Genomic DNA, 20,581 nt, shown 5'->3' on the forward strand with positions numbered 1-20,581 from the left:
GTACTAGTTAAGCTAAACTTTAGCCACCACCAAGTTAAAACTCCCTTCTCAACTGAAGTGTCATATGGTTAACAGAATCATGTAAGGAGCTTTTGCAAAATACACGTCTCCCACCACGCAGGGATGGAAGAAGAATCTGTAATATGTTTATTTTGAAATTCTACCTCAGGTAATTCTGATAAGCTTCTACCTACTGTGAAAATTACTGAGCTTAAAAAAAAAAAAAAAAAAAAAAACTCTCAAGGCCAAGCTAGTCCATAAAATAGATCTAAATATTTAACTTAAAGAATAACAGAATGACTAAATGAATATAAATGTAGATGAAAAATGTATTTATTATTCCCCAGTATGCAAGCAATTAACCCAGAAAAAAGACAGGCTACGCTCGTTCTGTTTCGTCTGATCTGGGCCTCAGTATTCTTCGGGCACTACTTCTTTCACAGCATGAGTGCTGGGTCAGTACTTCTCCTAAAAGCATCACATTCAGCAGCATTTGCTGAAAAGATCTGGGGGCGGTGGGGGTGGAATGAACATTAAAGACATTAAATACACTCTTTAAAAATTCTTACTTCAGGAAAAAAATCACTAAATTCACATTGTAACTGTGAAGGTGAATGCTGAAGATTAAAAATTAATTGAAAGAGTATTCTGTATATTCACACGTAAACATGTCTATTTTATTTTTTACTGCAGGTAACTAAAAAGATCAGGTGAGTTGTTAAAACTGCGGTGTTACTTAGGAAACTGGGCAGGTCACTATGTCCTTGGGGCAGGAATGTACTTTTAGGGGAAGAAAAACTTACTTTGAGAAATACATGCATGTTTAATAGAACCAATGTTGGCAAAAAATAAATAACTGAAGTGACTGCTTTAGATTTAGAACAAAGATGTTTAAAGTCATTCCTAAGGAAAGAAAACAGTCTTCTTCTGTCAACAGCAAACTAATTTTTAAGGAATGGTTCACCTTCAAAAAGCACTCATTTTTAAAAATCATTGAAAAGTTCATGTTTTGGTATGAAATAAAAACAGAATTTATTTTAAAGAGATATTTATTTGCTGTACTTTTCCTTTAAAACACACAAATAAGTAACACCAGGAAAAAACTATTGATATTTCTAAAGACCAAAGGTCACATACATCATATATTCCAATTATTCTCCTTAATTACTAATCTATTCACCTCAATTATTTTTAACAAAAATTTATGAGGCCTACACTGTGCTGGGTGCAGAGGTTATAAACAAAATGACTGAGCCAGGGGTCCATTCACCAGGAGCTCACAACAGAGGGAAGGCGGCCGACGCATAAAAAGCTAACAGGTGATACAAGACACGGAGCTGTAATCCAGGAGCAAGGGAAGTGAGAGGAGAATGACGGAAAAGAGGATTAACCCTGAGGAGCACAGACCCCTTCCCTCACGTGTGATTTTACCTTCAGGGTTAGGCGACATTTATTAAATACCCAGTCAGGGAGATGTATCTTCACAGACTTGCACATATGACAGGATCCAGGCCTATGACACTAGAAACAGGAGTGTTGTAGGGAGGAGAGAAAACCACCTCCCGATCAGAGGACACAAAGGTGGTTTTAGGAAGAGATCCTGGCAATCCCACTCGTGTTTTCACTCAAACCAAACCCTCAGCAGTTTGTGACAAACTGCTCGCCAGCACCTGAACATTCTCTGTAATCTACTTACTTCCCTTTGCTGGGCGAAGGCTGGCATATCATGAAACTGTCTCATGCCACCCACAGGAACAGAACAGTTCCATATCCATTGGAAGGATGGGTATATTACAGTAGCAAAACGAGAGAGAGAGAAAATGCTTTCATCATTCCATACCTGGCAGTAAGATGCCAGCTGGCTGAGAGCTGCTATAAACAAGACTGTCCAACGGAGGACAAAAGATTCCAGAACTGTGCACTACAGAATGGGAAGTTCCGGTAGGAGTGGGCTGCCTTATGGACAACATTACAGCACAAACATTTCCTAACACATGACTGAAACCAAGCACTAAAGAGGTGAGCAGAGCTGCTGTGCATCACAGCATCCCCAGCAGACAGAGGACTAATAAAAGGTTCTTTCCCCCAAGCCCGGAGGTAAAACCTGAGGCTGTTTACTATGGCTCCAAAGGTCAAAATTAATAGCATGAATTGAGTCTTCTTTTTGCTCTTTGAAACTCCTTGTCAAGCGGCACAGCCAGCTGGGCACACAACTCTGATATGCAGATCACAGCGTTTGTGAACAGATAGAATGAATTACAATGAGTGCAGCCTATCATATTTCAACTAACAGGAAGGTCTCTCTCTTTTTCACCCAAGTACTGTCCAAATGTCTTCTCTTATAGCCAACTTGGGATCATTTTAAACACCTCAAGAGTCTATACTAAATACTCATTAGCAAATGACTCTGGAAGCCAACTCAAGGTTTGTAAAACTGCAGTTATCCTTAGAACAGGCTAGTGTAGTTAACTATATAACAAAAATAAGTATTAGCTACCAGTATGCTAAATATCCAAGTATATTATTTCATTTTGATCCCCACCAACCCCCAAAATAATGATATTTCATTTTTAAGGTGAGGAAATTGAAGTATGGGGAGGTTAATTCTTGTGCCCAGGTAAAAGCCAAGACTCTTACCTGAGTCTGCCTCAAACTAATATGAGATTAAAAACTTAAAAGAAGGAATAAAAGAAATGGTGATATACTACGAAGTGATCACCCAAAATAGAGGAAAGATCAGGAAAGTTGAAGAAACTCAAAACTGCCGCAAGATATTCAAAAACTACAACTGGCGACTTATGCATCATACAAAGAGATGTAGCAATTTATAAGTTCCAGTTATGGTTCTCTAAGACAATAATGGTTTAAAAAAAAAAAACAACTACCTTTCAATCAATAAATCTCTCATTTTGGAAAAAGCTGCCTACAGCACTAGTTCCTTATTACCATTCCGGGACTGTGTCCTTGACAGCAATACCAGCGCTTCCACCAGAACACCAATCACACCATCTGCTGTCTGAGCAGAAGCAATTCTTAACACCGGCACCCGGCCTTACTACTTTAATAGCAACAGCCCAATGCCAGCAACCAAAACAACCAAACCCAAACAGCTGGCTTACGAATTTTATCCATATATACCCTGCCCACGATCCAGCTACCCACACACCACCCACCCACCAACTCTGCCCATTTGCCCACCACTGCGTGCTGGGCACTGTGCTGGACCCGACTGCTCTTCTCCCCACCTGCAGCAGTTCTCCAACGGTAAGAGAAGCCCAGCATTGTCCCTTCCATACAGAACTGTGCTCACAACACCCAAGCACAGGCCAATTATGAAATGGGCTTTCCTGTTAAGTAAATTACAAAGCACCAGTCATAAAACCATACGCATTTAGGGCAACAGTTCCCAACCCTGGCTGCATGTTAGAGATACCTGGGAGCTTCAAAATACTGCCAATGCCTGGGCCTCATCCCAGGCCAATTAAATCAGAATTGTGCAAAGTAGGGGACCAGCCTGGATATACTTGTTTTTTTTTTTTTTTTTAAAGCTTCTCTTGTGATTCAAAAGTACAGCCAGGGTTGAAAACCAGCAAACTTCAGTATTTTTAGGATGGTATTCTGAACACCTCTTAGCCCACAAATGAGTTAGGTGGTATAAAGACCACAAAGGTTCGCGTTCACTGCACCCGCCATCTGGGCGGTATTAAGATGACACGTTGATAAAATGTTCTCTTAAAATCAAGTCCCCATTCTGTCTTTGTTTATGGCAATGGAAGCTAAATAAGAGAGTACCCTGAGGTCACTCACCGCCCCCCAGCGGCCCCAAGCCTCACTTGGAGAAGGCTCTTGCAGTGAGGAGGTGCTTGAGGAGCCCTCCCTCTCTTGCAGCTGAGGGTTTGGGGGGGAGTTGAACTGGTCCCATCCAGGCAGGAAGCAACCTCAGCTCAGTAACCCGACAGGAGGAAACCTTCACAGTTCAGGCATGATTATCAAACTCTTTGTGCTCTTACAGGAGAGTAATTATAGGCATGTGAAAAAAGGGAAGCACTCCCCGAGGAACTCTTCCTCACATGCTTCCCAAGAGGCAGTAGGGCCATTAAAAATTCCATGATGAAGAGGAAAAACAGCCTGGGAACAGCCAGGAGGCAATACAGCAAATTAATACACCAGGCCTCCTCGGGGAAAGCTGTGATAAAACAGGAAACACTTCTCTCTTCGCAAAATAAAATTATACCGCTAATGATAACATAGTCACCACACACACACACGCACAAATCGTTCTAATGATGGGTGTGAAATTCCCAATGCTGCCCAGATGCTTTGAAAGGAATCTTTACGGCAAATAAAATGGAACAAGACAAAATTTCCATTCAAAACAGTTTTTAATATGGCCATTCACCTGCTTCTTCCCTAATACCACTGCTCTTTAACAGTCCTTCCCTAGGTGCCAGGTTTTGTTAAATGGTCCACTCTTTGCAAAGCCCACCATCCACTTCTGAATCCAACTGCATCCGTCAGCCACACTGGAGCTAGACTGCTCCTTCTCTGCTGACCCCTTGTTGGGCAGGGACCTCACTGTTAAGGAAAACAGGGAGCCCCGAGGTAAGTGTCTCATCACCCACATTTCCTAAAACCTGTGGATGTCACTTGTGCTGACCATTTCCCACAGATCGGGGGTTCCCAAACTTTACTGCTCGTGTGCCCTCATCAGTAAAAAAATCTGAACAGTCCTTATATATGTAATACATACACATAAAACAACAATATGTGCTGCTAGACTAATATATGTATAACTTTAAAAATAATTTTAAGGATAAGATAATAAATAAATGTAAGTTTAAAAATGTTCTTCCCTTGCCCCAAAGAACCTTCATGTTTGCAACCCCACTTTGTATCCACTGCCCCAGGAATGATGTCAGGCAGGACAAGGATGAGCTGTAAGCGTCCACACTCTCCCATCCTGCTTTCAGCAACAGTCTGAAGCAGTAAGCACTATCTCCACAGAGCTGAGTGCACCAGAAACACGGCCTCGGCTTCCTTACGTTTCCAAGTCTGGCCACAAGCACGGCCAGTAAGAGAACAAAGATAATGATGTGGATAATGAGACACACAAAGAAACATGAAGCTCACACCCACTCCAACTAGGATGAGGCCTTAAAGGCAATAGGAAACCTGACAAAAGCGTGGATATATCAATCTCAGCACAGCTCAAGGCAGCAGAAGTAAGGGGAGGAGGACAAATAATCCACCTTCAGTATCTGACATGACACAGTGTTACTCATATAGTCTTCCTAAAGAGCACATATGGACATTGTTTTATTTGGTATTAAGACAAGTAGCTGGAGGACTGCTTTCCTATGAACTGCAACTTCATTTTCCAAGACAGCCTGAGCACTACCCCCTCCAAGAAAAGCTCCCTGAGCCCGAGTTAGGAGCCGCTCTTCTAAGTCTCTGTCACTCCGGTGCACACGTTTAGGTGCCTGTCTGTCATTCCTAACTGTAGTTGTCCATTTCCACACCTGGCCCTCCCATGAGGATACAAGCTCCTTTAGGATAGTGTTAAATATCTAAACAAAGTACCTGGCACACAGTAAAGTGAAAGGAAGTGAAAGTGTTAGTCACTCAGTTGTGACTGACTCTTTGAGAACCCAGGGACTGTAGCCCACCAGGCTCCTCTGTCCGTGGGATTTTCCAGGCAAGGATACTGGAGTGGGTTGCCATTCCCTTAACCAGGGAATCTGTCGCACCCAGGGATTGAACCTGGATCTCCTGCATTGCAGGCAGATTCTTTGCCATCTGAGCCACTAATGAAGGCTCCCCAGGAAGGCACATAGTAAGGAGTCAGCAAATGATGAATGAGTGATGGCTAAATAGCATGCGACTAAGAAAAGGCATTACAGTAGTTTACTAATATCCTCTAATTTTCCAAGCTCTTACTTAACACCATGCGTGAGAGTCTTTCTTTTCAAAAGATTTTTCCTACTGAAATACTACTTTTCCAGTAGAAGGTCAGGCAGGCGGTTATAGTGCAGAGTTCATTATTACAGGCCATAGCAAATATCCTAACTATATCCATGAAAAAAATAATTTCTTTGTGCAGCCTGCCCCCCAAATCTATGAATATATCCGCTTAACAATGTGTTAGGAAGAATAAAGAAAAAAAAAATCATTGGAACCTTGGAAAGAAATTCTTTGTGCCATGAGAAATAATAAAAGTTCTATGGTTCAGCCTATTAGCTGCTCCTTGTGCGCAATAACCCACTAGGGCATGCCATCATAGAAACCATATTTACTCTGCATTTCACCCAACTTGAGAGAATGTATATTCAGAGGCACTGATTTCATTCTGCTATGCAAGTGCAGGATTTATCCTGACAAATTCATACTGAATGCCCCATAAGCGCCAGACACTGTGTTAGGCGTGGGGGACGGACTTATCAGGGAACAAGACAAGGTCCAGGCACTCTGAAGCTTAGAGTCTAGTGACAGACAAGAGGAAAAGTAAGAAAAACAAAACAACAATAAAGTCATTACAGACTGTAATTAAAGCTCTAAAGGAAAGAGAGAGATAACGAGCAGTGAGAGGTACAGGCAGGCGCTTTTACACAGGATAGCCCGAGGGGGTCCTCCCAGAGGAGGTGGCCCCAGCTGCGGTGAGAAAGAGCCAACCACAGGAAGAGCTCTAAGACTGCAGTCCAGCAGAGGGAATGCGTGTGAAGGTTCAGCGGCAGGAAAGAGTTGTGAATCTGAAGAATAAAACAGAGCTCCCAGGCACAGCTGGGTCTCTCCCTCAGTGAGGAGGAAGAAGTCTATGAAAGGAGGCTGGACAAGAAGGCAGGAGTCAGATCACAGAGGATGAGTCAGAACTTAGGTCAAAGCTGAGGTTTTAAATCATCCAGTAAGCCATGGGACCACGGGAAAGATACTTCAACACTCTGCCTCAGTTTCTGCCTCTCTAAAACAACTCCTGACCTCAAAAAGTTGTTGAGAAATCAAAGTGGACAGTATACACTAACATACTTTAATCTGAAAAGGGTTATAAAAGGACAACAGTATCATCCAGAAAAAAACAGTCACTAGAACACAATTACCTGGCAGAGCAGTGTGCTGGTGAACATCTTCGGTGAGAAGCATCAGCAAGAACATCCAGGGAGTAAAGGGGAGAGAGAGGATTAAACTGCAGGAATAAATGAGATTATTTCAGTAAAGCTTATGTGAAACACACCTAATCCTAAAGGGCTACCTGCTACTTGCTTACTTTTCCCCTTTGACTTTTCAACTCTCCTGTCACACCACAGACACCGTTCAATCAACTGCAGAGTCAGCAGTGTACCCACAAATGTAGCGTAACTAATCTAGCCAGCCTCAAAAACAGACTATTCCTTGGTAAGCAGCAATTTTTCAAAAACTTCTGATACATAGTAATTACTTAAGTGGCAGAATACAGTATTTTCTAACTGACATAAAGGGAACTTATGCCTACTGATTTTCAGCCCTTGTTCCCAAGAATACTAGCATGAAATTACCTTGTCCTTATCCTGGCAGATGTTTCCAGTGAATAACTGGTTAGCACAAACCAGCAGCAGTGTAGTGGAAACAGAACTAGATTAGGAATTAGAATATCCAACGTTTAGTTCCAGCCTACCACTGAGTTATCATATATTAAAAACTACAAAATCTCTTTGGGCTTTACTATCCTCATCTGTAAAACAGATGTATTACTATCTGTCTTACCTATTTCATGGGATTACGGTGAGGGCTACATAAAATTTTGCTTTTGCTTTAGAAAGTAATTTCAGTTTCTCATCTGTAAAACACCTATTCACCTCAAAAGCGGGGGTGGGTGGTGGCAGTAAGGATCAACTGGGACACTATATAAAAGTACCTCACTTTATGTTGGCTAGCCTTCTTTGGATTTTTTTCCACAATAAATACTCCCCCCCCCACCCGACATTTCAGAAATAAATATATATGAATACTAGAAGAACAGTGAATGGTGTTAATAATTTCAAAAGAACTTAAAAAGTACACAAATAAAGCAATTGTCTGTCACAGAGGTTCCAGTCCCAGTGCTGTCTGACTTTGGGCAAATAGTTTACAAACTATTAACAAACCTCATTTGTAAATAATCCATCTCATCTGTAAATAACAGATCTGGATGAGATGATCATTACAGGTCTCTGTGCCTTTAGATTCTGATGCAAACACAGCTAATACTCTAGCATAGCAATCCCCAAACTTGAATCTCTGACATTCCACCCTAATGACTCTGTCTGCCCATCACCTGCTCTACTACTTATTTCCTATTTTCCATCATATTAACTTTTACTCAGCATTGTCATCACTATATTTCTGTGAAATTACGAGTTTGATAAAATGATTATATTTTTCTATAAACTATTATAACTAAAGTAAAAACTGTGTACCCACATGCCATCTAGAATCATATAGATTCATACCAGTTAGGTCTATCTCTGTTCTAGTCCATTTTGAAATAGTAACTTCAAGACGAAAATTCCAAGTCTAAAAAGTATTATCAACTTATTAACAAGCTAATAAGCAGAAAAATCAAAACACCTATCAGTATTCATCTACTTTACAACTAATCATCAAGATGACACAAACCCTCCCAACAAGACTCAGAGGCTCGGACATTAAAGGGCCACTGAGAGCCACGGTCAGTGATTTTAAATCAGGTCCCTTATAAAGTCCTAGACGTGCCAAGGGCCCCCTCAGGAGCAGCTGGGGAAAAAAGTAAGTGGCTCTAAGGCCTCAACCCCATTTCACCCAAAGCAGCTCTACCTTCCTCTGCTTCATGTGTTTAGGATTCAACATTGCATTTCTCAGCATGGGATGCTAATACTGAACTCAAAAATAGTCAAATGAAGTTCATTCTGATTTCTTACTGCAAAGTTTAAAACCAGAATAAAAACTGGATTCCTATGAAATATGTTACAAGTAATAAACTGAAGATCACAGTTGAACCTAAAAAGGGAACTGGCTCTTGTTCTTATTAGTGAATACTAAGATATTTTTGGAAAACAGTTCTCCAAGAAAATCAGAATAACTTAAGGAACAGGAACCTTACCTCATGTGCACAAGCAGAAATGTGAGGAAAATCAGAAGCCAAGGCTTTATTCTTTCTAAAGAAAAGGAAATCAAATGATAAAGATGACAAAGAAAAATAATCTTACCTGATTTCGTTCTCTTTTCCCAGCTGATGGTAACCAGAAACTAAAGAGAGGGAGAGAATAAGAGGAAAGAAAACAATAAAAGAAGTGGTAGGAACATTATTAGAGATGAGAAGATAAAAAAGATATTGGATTAATGAAGTGAAGAAAAAAGAAATCAGGAAAAAAAATGGAATCAGAGGAGAAAAGGAAATGTTAAATGTGTATGAACTTTTTTTTTTTTTGGCAGAAAATGACTCTTTAAAGTAAAAAGTTGGAATACAGAAGACTGGACACTAAAACAACTCAAGATGATGGTGTGAAACCAAGGCACTCTCAGCTGTGCAGTGAGAACAGGATTCCCAGTTCAACAAGAGCACAGACCACACCTTGTCAATTTTATAACAACCAACCAGGCTGAAAGGATATAGGATCATAACTGGACACTAACCATGACACAAACTAGAGACACCAAAGAGGCAATCGTGTTAGGGGGCAAGGCTGTCACAAGAAAAGGTAGAATGATTCTTCTAGGGCTACACACAGGCTCTCCAGTAGCACTTATCACAGTAGTTAGAACAAAAAGATATTTCTCTGTCTAGAGGTTTAAAAATGGGAAGTGCATACAGAAGAGAATACAGAAGCAATCACATACTTTGAACGAAAACATTTTAAAAGATGGAAAAACTGATTTAAAATATAGCATTCTCATTAGAGGCTACTTTTATAATGGAGCACCTAGAGACATAAAATGCAAAGAAATAAAAACTAGTCTAGAAAGGAAAAAACAATCACTCTCACGAACTTAGCATGTTAGCCATGGTATAAAGTACCAATCTTTAAGATGACCTCACTCAGCTCTACAACAGAATCTCCAAGTTTCTTCATAAAACATTCTTCTGCCGTCTCCTCCAAGGAACAGGCTAGGAGAGCACCGGTAAATACAGAAGCACTTACTCTTTCTGACGAGGGTCACCAATGAGGTGGCCTATCCTCTCAGTACCCAGATTACTTATGCTGGACTCCTGAAAAGGCAAAGAAGGTAAAACAAGCATTAAGTATGATCTGTCACCAAACTCACACCTTCCCACGATTATACCAGCAACCCCAAAGCACATGTCAGATGTCAATCTTAAAATCCAATAGCAACTAGACAGCTTTTTGTGGAACTCTACAGGGCTGGTTAGCTCAGTTGGTTAGAGTGTGGTGCTAATAACGCCAAGGTCGCGGGTTCGATCCCAGTACAGACCACTCTCTGTGACTTCCCTGGTGGCTCAGACGGTAAAGTGTCTGTCTACAATGGAGAAGACCTGGGTTCGATCCCTGGGTTGGGAAGATTCCCTGCAGAAGGAAATGGCAACCGACTCTAGTACTCTTGCCTAGAAAATTCCAAGGATAGAGGAGCCTGGTGCAGGCTACTGTCCATGGGGTTGCAAAGAGCTGGACACGACTGAGCAACTTCATACCTTCACACCTACTGTAAAAGTACTGCATGTTATTCTAGACTTAGTTTTTTTTAGTGCTCAAAAAAAGTCTTTTTTTGAAACTATGTATAGTATTTTAATATACATCCTGGACTTATTAAAAAATGTCAAAATAGAAACAGCTTTTAAAAAATCCAACAGCAGCCAATTTTTAACAAGCCAGCACACCAAGATCCCTAGAGTCATTCACTTAAAGCCTCAAGAGCCTTCATAATGTGACATTTACAGAGTCCTCACTAGGAACACCTAAGTATCTACTGACTAAATGTATGCATGTCAGAAGATTCCTGAAACTTATAAAAATTATCACCCTGTATTTGGTCTGTTAAACATCATCTCCTAAAGTAAAAATACAAGTTTGTATAAACTGGTTCTTAAATTAGTGGTTCTCAAGATTGTAATACAAAATCATACCCATACCACCACAAGCAATTCAGAAACTAATCATCTCTAAAAAACTGGAAAATGGCAGAAGGCACTCACCCTTCATTTAACTTGAGTACATTTACAGTGAGTATCTATCACAGAACTCGGGGAAGCGTATTGACAGTACATAAGCAAGAGTTACACGCATATGAGGACTTGTTAAGATGAAAGAGCATAAGTCATGGGCATGAATGTCAAAAATGTCAAGCCTGTTACTCAAACACATTTGTTTCTGGGCCAACACTATTATCTGTATTCATCTGTGTGTGGATTAGCCTAAATATGAGGGTACACATTTTAGCAGAACTGGCTGTAGAAAAATTAACTTGGAGGTCAGATTTTGGGTGGGAGTGGAGCTAAATGAAAAGGCTTCCCATACTGTATTCTTCCTATTTTTCACGCCTTACACCTACGCCTCTTGGTCACCAGCACAGCCACAGTAATGCAGCCAAGAGAAAAGATAGGTGAAAAATGAGCTATTTGTTACAGCAGAAAAATTATTAGCTTAAAGTGCCGTAATGTTTAAATTTACAGTTTATTACTGTGTAAATTACAAGCAGTACTTTGCGTAATTAGCAGCTCGCTGGCAGGGAGCTGTGAATGAAACTCATTATTTATGATTACAATTTAGAAAAAGAGGAGAGAGATAGGGGAGGTAGAACAGGAGAGAGAAGGGGGGCAGAACAGTGACCTCTGCTAGAAATGACAAATATCCCTTTAAGGTGATGAAGATGAATTAACCAAGTAAATATTATCCTATTCATTTGAAATCATTACAGGCACATCCAACAGGCCCTACTTTCCTTCCAGGCAAGCTAAAGGGGGTCTCCAGGATGAAATTATTTACTTCCATGGGCGTGGAAGGCTCTTATTTTATAGGAGCTGAAACAAAAAAAGGTAGGTGTTAGGGAGAACACCATGTGTCAAGCCTAACCAATAAAGAAAAAAAGTCAAACCATTGCTCTGTTCCCCACTCCCAACATCCTGGGGCCTCCCTCCACTCCATGTATTCCTACCTGCTAGCTGTCCTGTTAGAATAAGCTCCCACAATAGCAAATGCAGCACTGTATTGTCTATAAAATGAGTAATCCAAAAGAAAAGATATTCTTCCAATAATCAAATATTTTCTAATTACAAAATAGAATTTAAAAACAGATAAAAATATGAATTCATCTGAAAATAAACAGACTAATTTCTTTTGCAGAAAAGAGTCCTCTGATTAATCTATAAAAACAGCAGCTCCCTGAAGGCAGGAAGACTATGGCTCTGATCACCACATACCTGGCTGGGCACAGGGCCTGTCACACTCAGGTACTCTAGATACTTACTGAATGAGCAAACATATCAATGCTCTAAAAATGCCTCTCCCACCCTTATTCTTTCTCCGCCACAATCTTCTCTGACTGGTATTGAGCCCCAGTCTTATTTTCAATCTCAAAGCCAGAGTGAAAAATAAGTAATTAATTACATTTAAAAAGATAAAAGAGAAGTAGACCTGGGTTCAATTCTCTGTGTTTTGCCACTTCTATCTGGGTAACATCAGACATTCCTTAACACCTTTGAACCCATTTTCCTCATCCTTTAAAGAAAATACCACCTTTTTAACAAGGGTTTTGGGAGGATTAAATGAACTGAGTACCTAGCACAGCCCCTGGAAAAGGCAGAACTGAGTAAGCTGGTAGACAGTCCTCCCTTATGGCCAAGGAGGGACTTTTGAAATCTGCTAACAGGTCTTGCTTCCCATTTTTTTTTTTTTAATGAATCCTACAATAAAAGACCAAAGTTAAAACAAAAGAAGCATTCGTGAATTCAAGAGGAGTCATAAAGAAGCCAAGAGCATTTCAACTTCTATAATAATAATATAATCAGCAGAGTAGAAGGGACAGAGATCGAGCCTCTAGGTTTACAGACCACTGACACTGTCATGACAGTGTTTGCTTTGTCAGAACTTCTGTATGAATCAAGCTTCATCTTTCATGTATGTATCCACTCATGTCCTATATAACGTTCACTCTTGTGAATGTGCAAAATACATCTGGTTTATTAACCCCAAGGAGTTCTTCAGCACCTTTGATTACCAATAGGGTATACAAATCTCTTGGGGAACATTATCCTCCCAGTGAGCCTAGGAAATAGTGAGAGCTATCACCTTCCCCACAAGCCTTCTTCGCCCTTTTCTGAGGCATCGAGCTGCAGCTCCAGGCAGACGATTAAAGCGAGCGTGGTACCCTAAACAAAAAAGAAGACAGACCTCAGTAACTGAATGTACAAGATTCATTAGTAGTGATATGCTTCTAATACACAAAGGCCTTTCACATGGGATCTTACTAGACTGACCCTTAAACTAGTATCATTAGGCTACTTGCCAAGTATTTACTATTCCTTTCTCTTTGTCTCCAGTGGTATGATCTTAGGCATGTCCTTGACCCGTGACCTAGGCATCCTTGTTTATAAAAAGGGAACAATCATTTGCCCAGTCCTCTTTTATAGAATTTCAAGGCTCCATGAAACAGCACATGGAAGGTATTTTATAAACTGAAAACACTACATAAATATAAGGTATCCTCAACAATTTCTAATTAAAAATTAAATGTTAGCTATCATCTCAAAAACATTCTAACTCAGGGGCTTCCCTGGTGGCTCAGGGGTAAAAGAAACTGCCTGCCGGTGCAGGAGACAGGTTCAATCCCTGGTCCAGGAAGACCCCATGTACTGCGAAGCAGTTGAGCCTGCGGGCCACAACTACTGAGCCTGAGCGCTAGATCCCACGGGCCGCAACAACTGGGGCCGACGTGCCCTAAGCCCGTGCTCTGCAACAAGAGGAGCCACGGCAATAAGAAGTCTGAGTGCCGCGGTGAAGACTGGCCCTTGCTCACCGTAGCTAGAGAAAAGCCTGCAGAACAATGAAGACCCAGCACAGCAAAAAAATAAATAAATAAACAAGAGTATTTAAAAAAAGTTTTTTTAAGACATTCTAATTCATGAAACAGGTAAAAACAAATAGCATGTATAATATAATCCCATTTTTCTAATTGCTGTGTATGTTCTATACATAGAAGAGACTACTGGAAGAATGCACATGAAAATGTTATCAGTGACTCTCGGTGTGGGATTACAGGCCATTTAAAGTTTCTTCTTTCTAGTCTTGCTTGTTTGCATGTACTTTAAGTAGTCCATAAAGGGCTTTTATAAATGGTCATTGATGTGTTCATGAAAACTATTAAGGTATCAAATGATGTGCCTCAGCCAGGCGTCCTTACCAAGAACCGACTGCTTTGAGAAGGCGTTTCAATCACCCAAATGCATAATGAAACACTGCAGAACAGGAATTTACAACTCTTAGTGCAAAGCTGCCCCGACAGATGCTCAACATACACTTGGAAACTGGATGATTATTGGCTTCTGGGGATCTTTGCATCATAAATTTATAGAGCTAAAAGAAACCTCTGAAACAACACTGTTAAATGTCATGATATCCTAAGTCATCACTCCGATGCCCCAGGAAAATGAAGTGACTGCCAGTCACAGAGCTAGGAAGACAGTCCCAGAGAGTAGTCCCACCTTTCCTTCCCCTGTCCTAGGCTCTACCCACTCCACTCTGTTACATCATAATCTGTGGGAAAGCCCAGGGAAAGGATACACATTTGTGTTAAAGCCCACAATAACAGAATTACTAAAATTAAAAAAAACTTTTATTTTTTTTTTTAAAAAAACTTTTAATATTTAAAAATCATCCATTTAAAAAATGTCATTATGCCTGTTGTGAATGTTGTTACTGAAATCTGTTCTCTTCCAAGATCCACGATTTCAGGCTTCCACTGAGCACTCAGGAGCCCATCGGCTTCACAGCAGGATACACAGCAGTGACACAGTGCTAGGCCTCTTAAATCTGGCACAGACGGCAACAGCAAGCTGAAGGAATGCCCTGCTAACATAAATTTTGAGGGTCTCCATGGACTGATTCAGGTAAGAATGGAGGGAACCTCAAGCTTTGAGACTGACCGTTGAACCTTCTGGACAACTCCCTGGCCTAGTTCTAAAATTCAACAGTCAATGCATGCTTACAGGCATGAGTAGGCTGGCCATGGGCGGACTGCCCCCAGAGAGAAGATAAAAGTATGAAGTGTGTTTTGGTCTCCTCGGAACTCACCTCTTTGAGCTGGTCGAGAAGGTAAAAGGAATGTGGAATCGGAAAGTTTATCCAGTCCAGAATCCATTCTCTCTACTTCAGAGCAGTGGTCAGGAGCCCAGTTGGGCAGCAGATTAGGGACAGTGAATCCTGGGACGCATTCTCCTTCATAGAACCAATCACTCTGCTCATCGTCCCCTAAAGGAAAGAGATTCTGTCATAAGCTGGAATTTTTAACATGCTCTAAGAGAAGCCAAATGGGAAGATGATGTCTCGGTGCTATAGGTTTGATTATATTTTTTTAAATAAAGTCAAAATACCAAAAAAAAAAAAAAAAATGTTTGCTACTTCTTGATCCATACTATGAGAAAAACAGGGATATCAAACTAGTTCCACATAAATGTCACATTGAAGCAAACTGGAAAGCTTTTGATAGTAAAAACTAACAAAGTTACCACTTACTAAATCCTGTCCACCTACCAGAACCCATGATAAAAAAATCTGTAAATTTGTTATCTCTTCCAAACATTACACGAACTTCAACTTATCAATTAGGTAACTAAAGCCCAGAAAAATCAAGATAAGAGTTAGTAATGGTGAGCCACGGTATGAATCCAAAGCCTGAATAACTCCAAAGCCTTTAACATAAAAATAAACTGCCTCTCATGTACCATTCTAAGTGGCATAAATGAACTTGGAGGTTAAAAACCCACAAATATTTCTCACTTCGCATTGCTATTTCTGCAGGATTTCTTGCTGTTATTTCCTGTAATAGGCGAATAAAGGATGTATAGTCATACCTTGTTTCTTCCTTGATACCTCACTAATGGGACAAAAAATCATCTTGACAGTAGCAACCCAAGCTACCAGAAAAAAAAAAAAAACTAACCACAAAGACAATATAACCCCCCAAGGCTTGTCGAGAAGTTATACCATTTGCCCAAGGCCATGCTCAATTATTGACAAAGTCAGGACTAGAACCATACAGCCAGACTCTTGGTTCAAACTCCTTTCTACCGGCTACTATGATAGCATCTCAATTTCCAAAAGAGCTTATTCCTGCCCACAAAGAGTAAGATGGATAACTTTCTGTCTGCTACCCCTCACCCTTTTCAAAACAGCAAGGATGAAGGAAATTATATTAGAACATCTAAAGAGTTCACATTGCATTCATTCTCTGATGGGTACTGGATCTCAGGGAAGCTGCTCAGACCTGTTAATCACAAGAAGTATCAGATTCATGGATCACTAATGATAACTCTTAAATCACTGCAGAGATCTTTAAAAGGGAAAAGCAGCCACTAAAGAAGCTGCTCCAAATATTCCCTTATAAAAACACAACATCAACAGCTGTTTTTCAAAACAGTGGTTCTCAATCTTTAGCGTGCTTCAGAAGGATGGGGAAGGGCTACTAGAACACAGACTGCTAGGCTGTACTGCCAAAATTTCTGATTCTGGCCTAAACAGGACCAAGAACGCACATTTCTAACAAGTTCCCTGGTGATGCTAAACTGGTCTGGAGATCACATTTGAAGAACCATTAGTCTAAAAGCATCTAACCTAACCAGGTACAAGAAAGAACAAAAGATAGGCATCAGAATTAACACTTAGTTTCACTGCAAGTCAATACAGTGATTCCTTCCTATTCATAAGCATTCCTTGGGCCCTTTATTAATTAGTATATTTACCTAGATCATAATTTTCTGGTAACAAATGGCAGACTATAAGGGAATTTTTTTGTTTGTTTTGGTTCTCAAGCATTCACTCCAGATTTTTGATAATACAAAAACGGACTCACTGAACTGGAAGGAACCTTGTGACATCATCTAGGCCAGTAGTCTCCAACCCTGGTTCACTAGGATGCCTGCTGGAGCTCCTCAAAAGAGGGCTGCCAGAGAATAAGGGAGAGGCTGAGTGGGTCAGGCTCTGACCTCCTGCTCCTCTAGGAGCTTGCTTTAATCACAATGAGTTTAGTTGTTTTATAATTTGAGGTTCTGTGTACAATTTTGTTTCAGAAGAGAAAGGATAATTTCCCCCTTATCTGTGTTCCCCAATAATTATTAAGAGCTTATTATATGCCAGATAATGTGTTACTACTGTGGTAGAAGATAAAAAAAAAAGACAACAACCAAAAACTCCTGCCTCTGAAAAGCTTCAATGGAAAACGCATGCATCTTTTAACAATAAAGTAATACGGCTAGTGAAGAAAGCAGTAAGTTCAGGCAAAGAAAAAGAATTAAGGGTTCTAGGAGATGATGTGTACACTGATTGTATCAGAATCCCTTTAGGAAACATGTACATTTAAACGGGGTTTTGAGACTTCAGTGATTATTTACAAACATGTAAACAGTATTAAGAGACGCCAAAGGGATGTTGAAGCACCCCGGGGCAGCAGAGCAGTGAGTCTTTACCATTCCTAGACCTGAAGAAGCAAGGGGAAAGAATGGTTACCAGAACATAGAGAACTGTGGTTATAGGAGAAGGGTCCAAACAGGAGTGGTAGCCTTCAGCAGAACACAAGTATGAGCACCCAGCAGAAAGGGAGCCAGGGACAGTTCTAATCCAATGTGGTACCCTGCAATATTGTTTTCACCTCTTCACTGCCTCCCCATATAATAGAATGATACATTCACGCCCTTTGCCCTTTGCCCTGGGATTCCACAGAGCCTACCCCTTGAGGAAGAGTACATTTTTTCATCCCACAGACATGGGGCTTAGTCATCTGACTGGCTTCAGGTAGAACATTAGCAGATGTGATTCAAGCAAAAGCTTTAAATATTCATATATGATCTGGCTTGGTCACTTGGTATTCATGTCCTTTGCCCTGAGAAGTCCATGTCACGCAGAGCCATTCCTCCTTTAGCCTAGGTCCCAGAATAAGAAAAAATTGAGTAGATACAAACCTAACTTGAAGCTTGGAGACAGGATGAGCCCAGGCAAGAGCAGCTGAACCACAGCCAACCCCCAGCCCCATAGCAAGAAATGAATGTACTGGATTGGCCACAAAGTTTGTTCGGGTTTTCCCATAGCATCTTACAGCAAAACCTGAACAGACTGTTTGGCCAACCGAACAATAAACCACTCAAACCTAGGGACTGCTAAACAGTATTATCATAATAAAAACTTGACTGATACAACCAATCTCATTCAATCTCATTCACCTCCCCCCCACACACACACTTCCACTGTTGCCTCCTGAACGGCCAAACCCAACCAGAAGCTGAGAGCAAAAAACCCATGGATGTAGTCCATAAATATGCCCCAGAGGAGCAAACAGAGAAGAGCCTTGGAGGACGGCCAGCCATTCAAGGAAAGGGAAAGATGAGATTTCAGGCAGAGAGACCAACATAAGGAAAGACACAGAAGCAGGAAGAAACATACCTTTCTGCTGAGAACTCTAAGCATCTAACTATCACCAGAATGTGTGAAGTTGAGGCAAAGACAAAGGGGAAAGCTGGGGCTATAAAATATTCTATGACCTTCCATAATACACCAAGGATTTCTTGTCACTGGAAGGCCTTCCAAAGGCCCAAAACTTAATCTGTTGTAGTAACTCCACACTTTCTTACACCTCTGTATACACATCATAACCTTTGAGAGATGCATTATGATACTACAGTAAAAGCAAAGAAAAAGAGCAAATATTAATATTAGTAATTCTGAAAGTATGTTCCAGTTCATTCATGAAAAGACAACCAAACTTTCCTGGTATGAGATAAGAGAATCAAAACCATACCTACAGACTATGCAGGAGTATATATGCACAGTTTCTGATGACACCTAGCTCCCTCAGAACCAGAAAGGGATAGGAATGCACTCACAACAGCCTCCATTAGAGTGGGAAACTCAACAACTCCACTTGTGCCCACAACTCTGAGGCATGGGTGAGACACCTCCCCATGGTCTCTTTCCAAAATTAGGATTTGGCACCTAAGTCTCACAGTCCTGGGATCCCTTCAGTTACTAAGGAGCCAATCTGGATCACCCTAGACATATAGCCACTGTGCTTCTGGCTTTCAATCACTTAACCCACGGAGAAAATCACTGGATTTCAGAAGGGACTTTAGAGATCTACAAATCACTCACTTAGATTAAGAAAACCACAGTCTACCCTTTATAAAATTACATTCTCAAACCAGTCAATCCTAAAGGAAATCAACCCGGAATATTCACTGGAAGAACTGATGCTGAAGCTGAAGCTTCAATACTTTGGCCACCTGATACGAAGAGTCAATTTGTTGGAAAAGACTCTGATGCTGGGAAAGATTGAAGGCAAAAAGGAGAATGGGGCAGCAGAGGATGAGATGGTTAAGTATCATCACTGACTCAATGGACATGAATTTGGGCAAACTCCGGGAGACAGTGGAGGACAGGGAAGCCTGGCGTGCTGCAGTCCATGGGGTCTCAAAGAGTTGGAAATGACTGAGCGACTGAACTGAACTAGCAATAAAAGGGAACAATACTCATAAATGAAAATATCACAGATAAATTTTACAGACTTTAGATAAGCAGAAGAAGCCAAACACAAAGAAATGAACATTCTGTAATTCCATTTATGAAGTTCTCCAACTGGCAAAACTAATCTAAAGTGGAAAATAAAATCAGAACATTAACTGCCAGGGCAGGGAATGACAAAGAAAGGACACAAAAGAAATCCCTGGATAGATAGCAATGTTCCATATTATGAGTTGGGAGGTTACAAGACTTCATTTGTTTGTCAAAATCATGTAGCTAAGATATGCACATTTCAATTTATATAAATTATAACTCAAAAAAGTGATAAAAATAATAAATAGAATGTGGGGTAGAGTGAGGGTGGAAACATGAAATAACGGCAGAAAGTTGATAAGTGTTAAAACTGTCTGGCTCATGAGGTTCATTATTCTCTTTTGTTTACTTTCCATATGATTGATATCTGTTTAGAACTAAAAACTTAATATATGTAAACAAATAAATAAATTGCCTTATACCTGACTTCTGGAAAAGATTAAAAAAAAAAGAAAAGAAAACCACAGTCTAAAAGAGCTATATAAAATTCTCACTGTTACACACTTAGTATAGCACAAAAGTGTATATAGTACAAGATCAAACTACTGTTTAAATAGTAAAAATTAAAGAACTGATAATTAACACACACAAGCCTTCCTCACAGGAAGTTTCTACTAGACTTTTCTATTTTTCTACTAAAAAATATCTTTTCTATAATCTATTCACCCAAAACACTATGGTCATTTATTGTTGTTGTTTAATCGCCCAGTCATGTCCAACTCTTTTGCAACCCCATGGACTGCAGCACGCCAGGCCTCCTTGGCCCTCACCATCTCCCAGAGTTTGCCCAAGTTCCTGTTCATTGTTTCAGTGATGCCCCCTTC

The 20,581-nt window shown here is 40.4% G+C and overlaps 1 protein-coding gene and 1 non-coding gene across 5 annotated transcripts in view; one reads left to right on the top strand and one right to left on the bottom strand.

The window, feature by feature from the left end:
• The window catches only part of GPATCH2L (G-patch domain containing 2 like), a 60,043-nt gene that overhangs the window by 21,093 nt on the left and 18,369 nt on the right, over positions 1-20,581 (bottom strand). For 2 of the 4 annotated variants that reach the window (XM_061156557.1, XM_061156558.1), the window contains exons 4-8: positions 15,231-15,407; positions 13,230-13,309; positions 10,128-10,195; positions 9,089-9,143; positions 7,092-7,177 (exon numbers count right to left, since the gene is read on the bottom strand). In XM_061156557.1, the coding sequence (XP_061012540.1) occupies positions 7,092-7,177; positions 9,089-9,143; positions 10,128-10,195; positions 13,230-13,309; positions 15,231-15,407 (466 nt within the window). Of the gene's footprint in view, positions 1-7,091; positions 7,178-7,526; positions 7,603-9,088; positions 9,144-9,194; positions 9,235-10,127; positions 10,196-13,229; positions 13,310-15,230; positions 15,408-20,581 lie in introns of all 4 variants that reach the window. The other 2 variants (XR_009695051.1, XM_061156559.1) reach the window with 2 other exon arrangements.
• On the top strand, positions 10,347-10,421 carry TRNAI-AAU (transfer RNA isoleucine (anticodon AAU)). The gene has a single exon. It is a non-coding gene; the product is annotated as a tRNA-Ile (tRNA).

This window comes from Dama dama, chromosome 12 (genome assembly GCF_033118175.1).
Source record: "Dama dama isolate Ldn47 chromosome 12, ASM3311817v1, whole genome shotgun sequence".
Taxonomy (NCBI): Eukaryota; Metazoa; Chordata; class Mammalia; order Artiodactyla; family Cervidae; genus Dama; species Dama dama.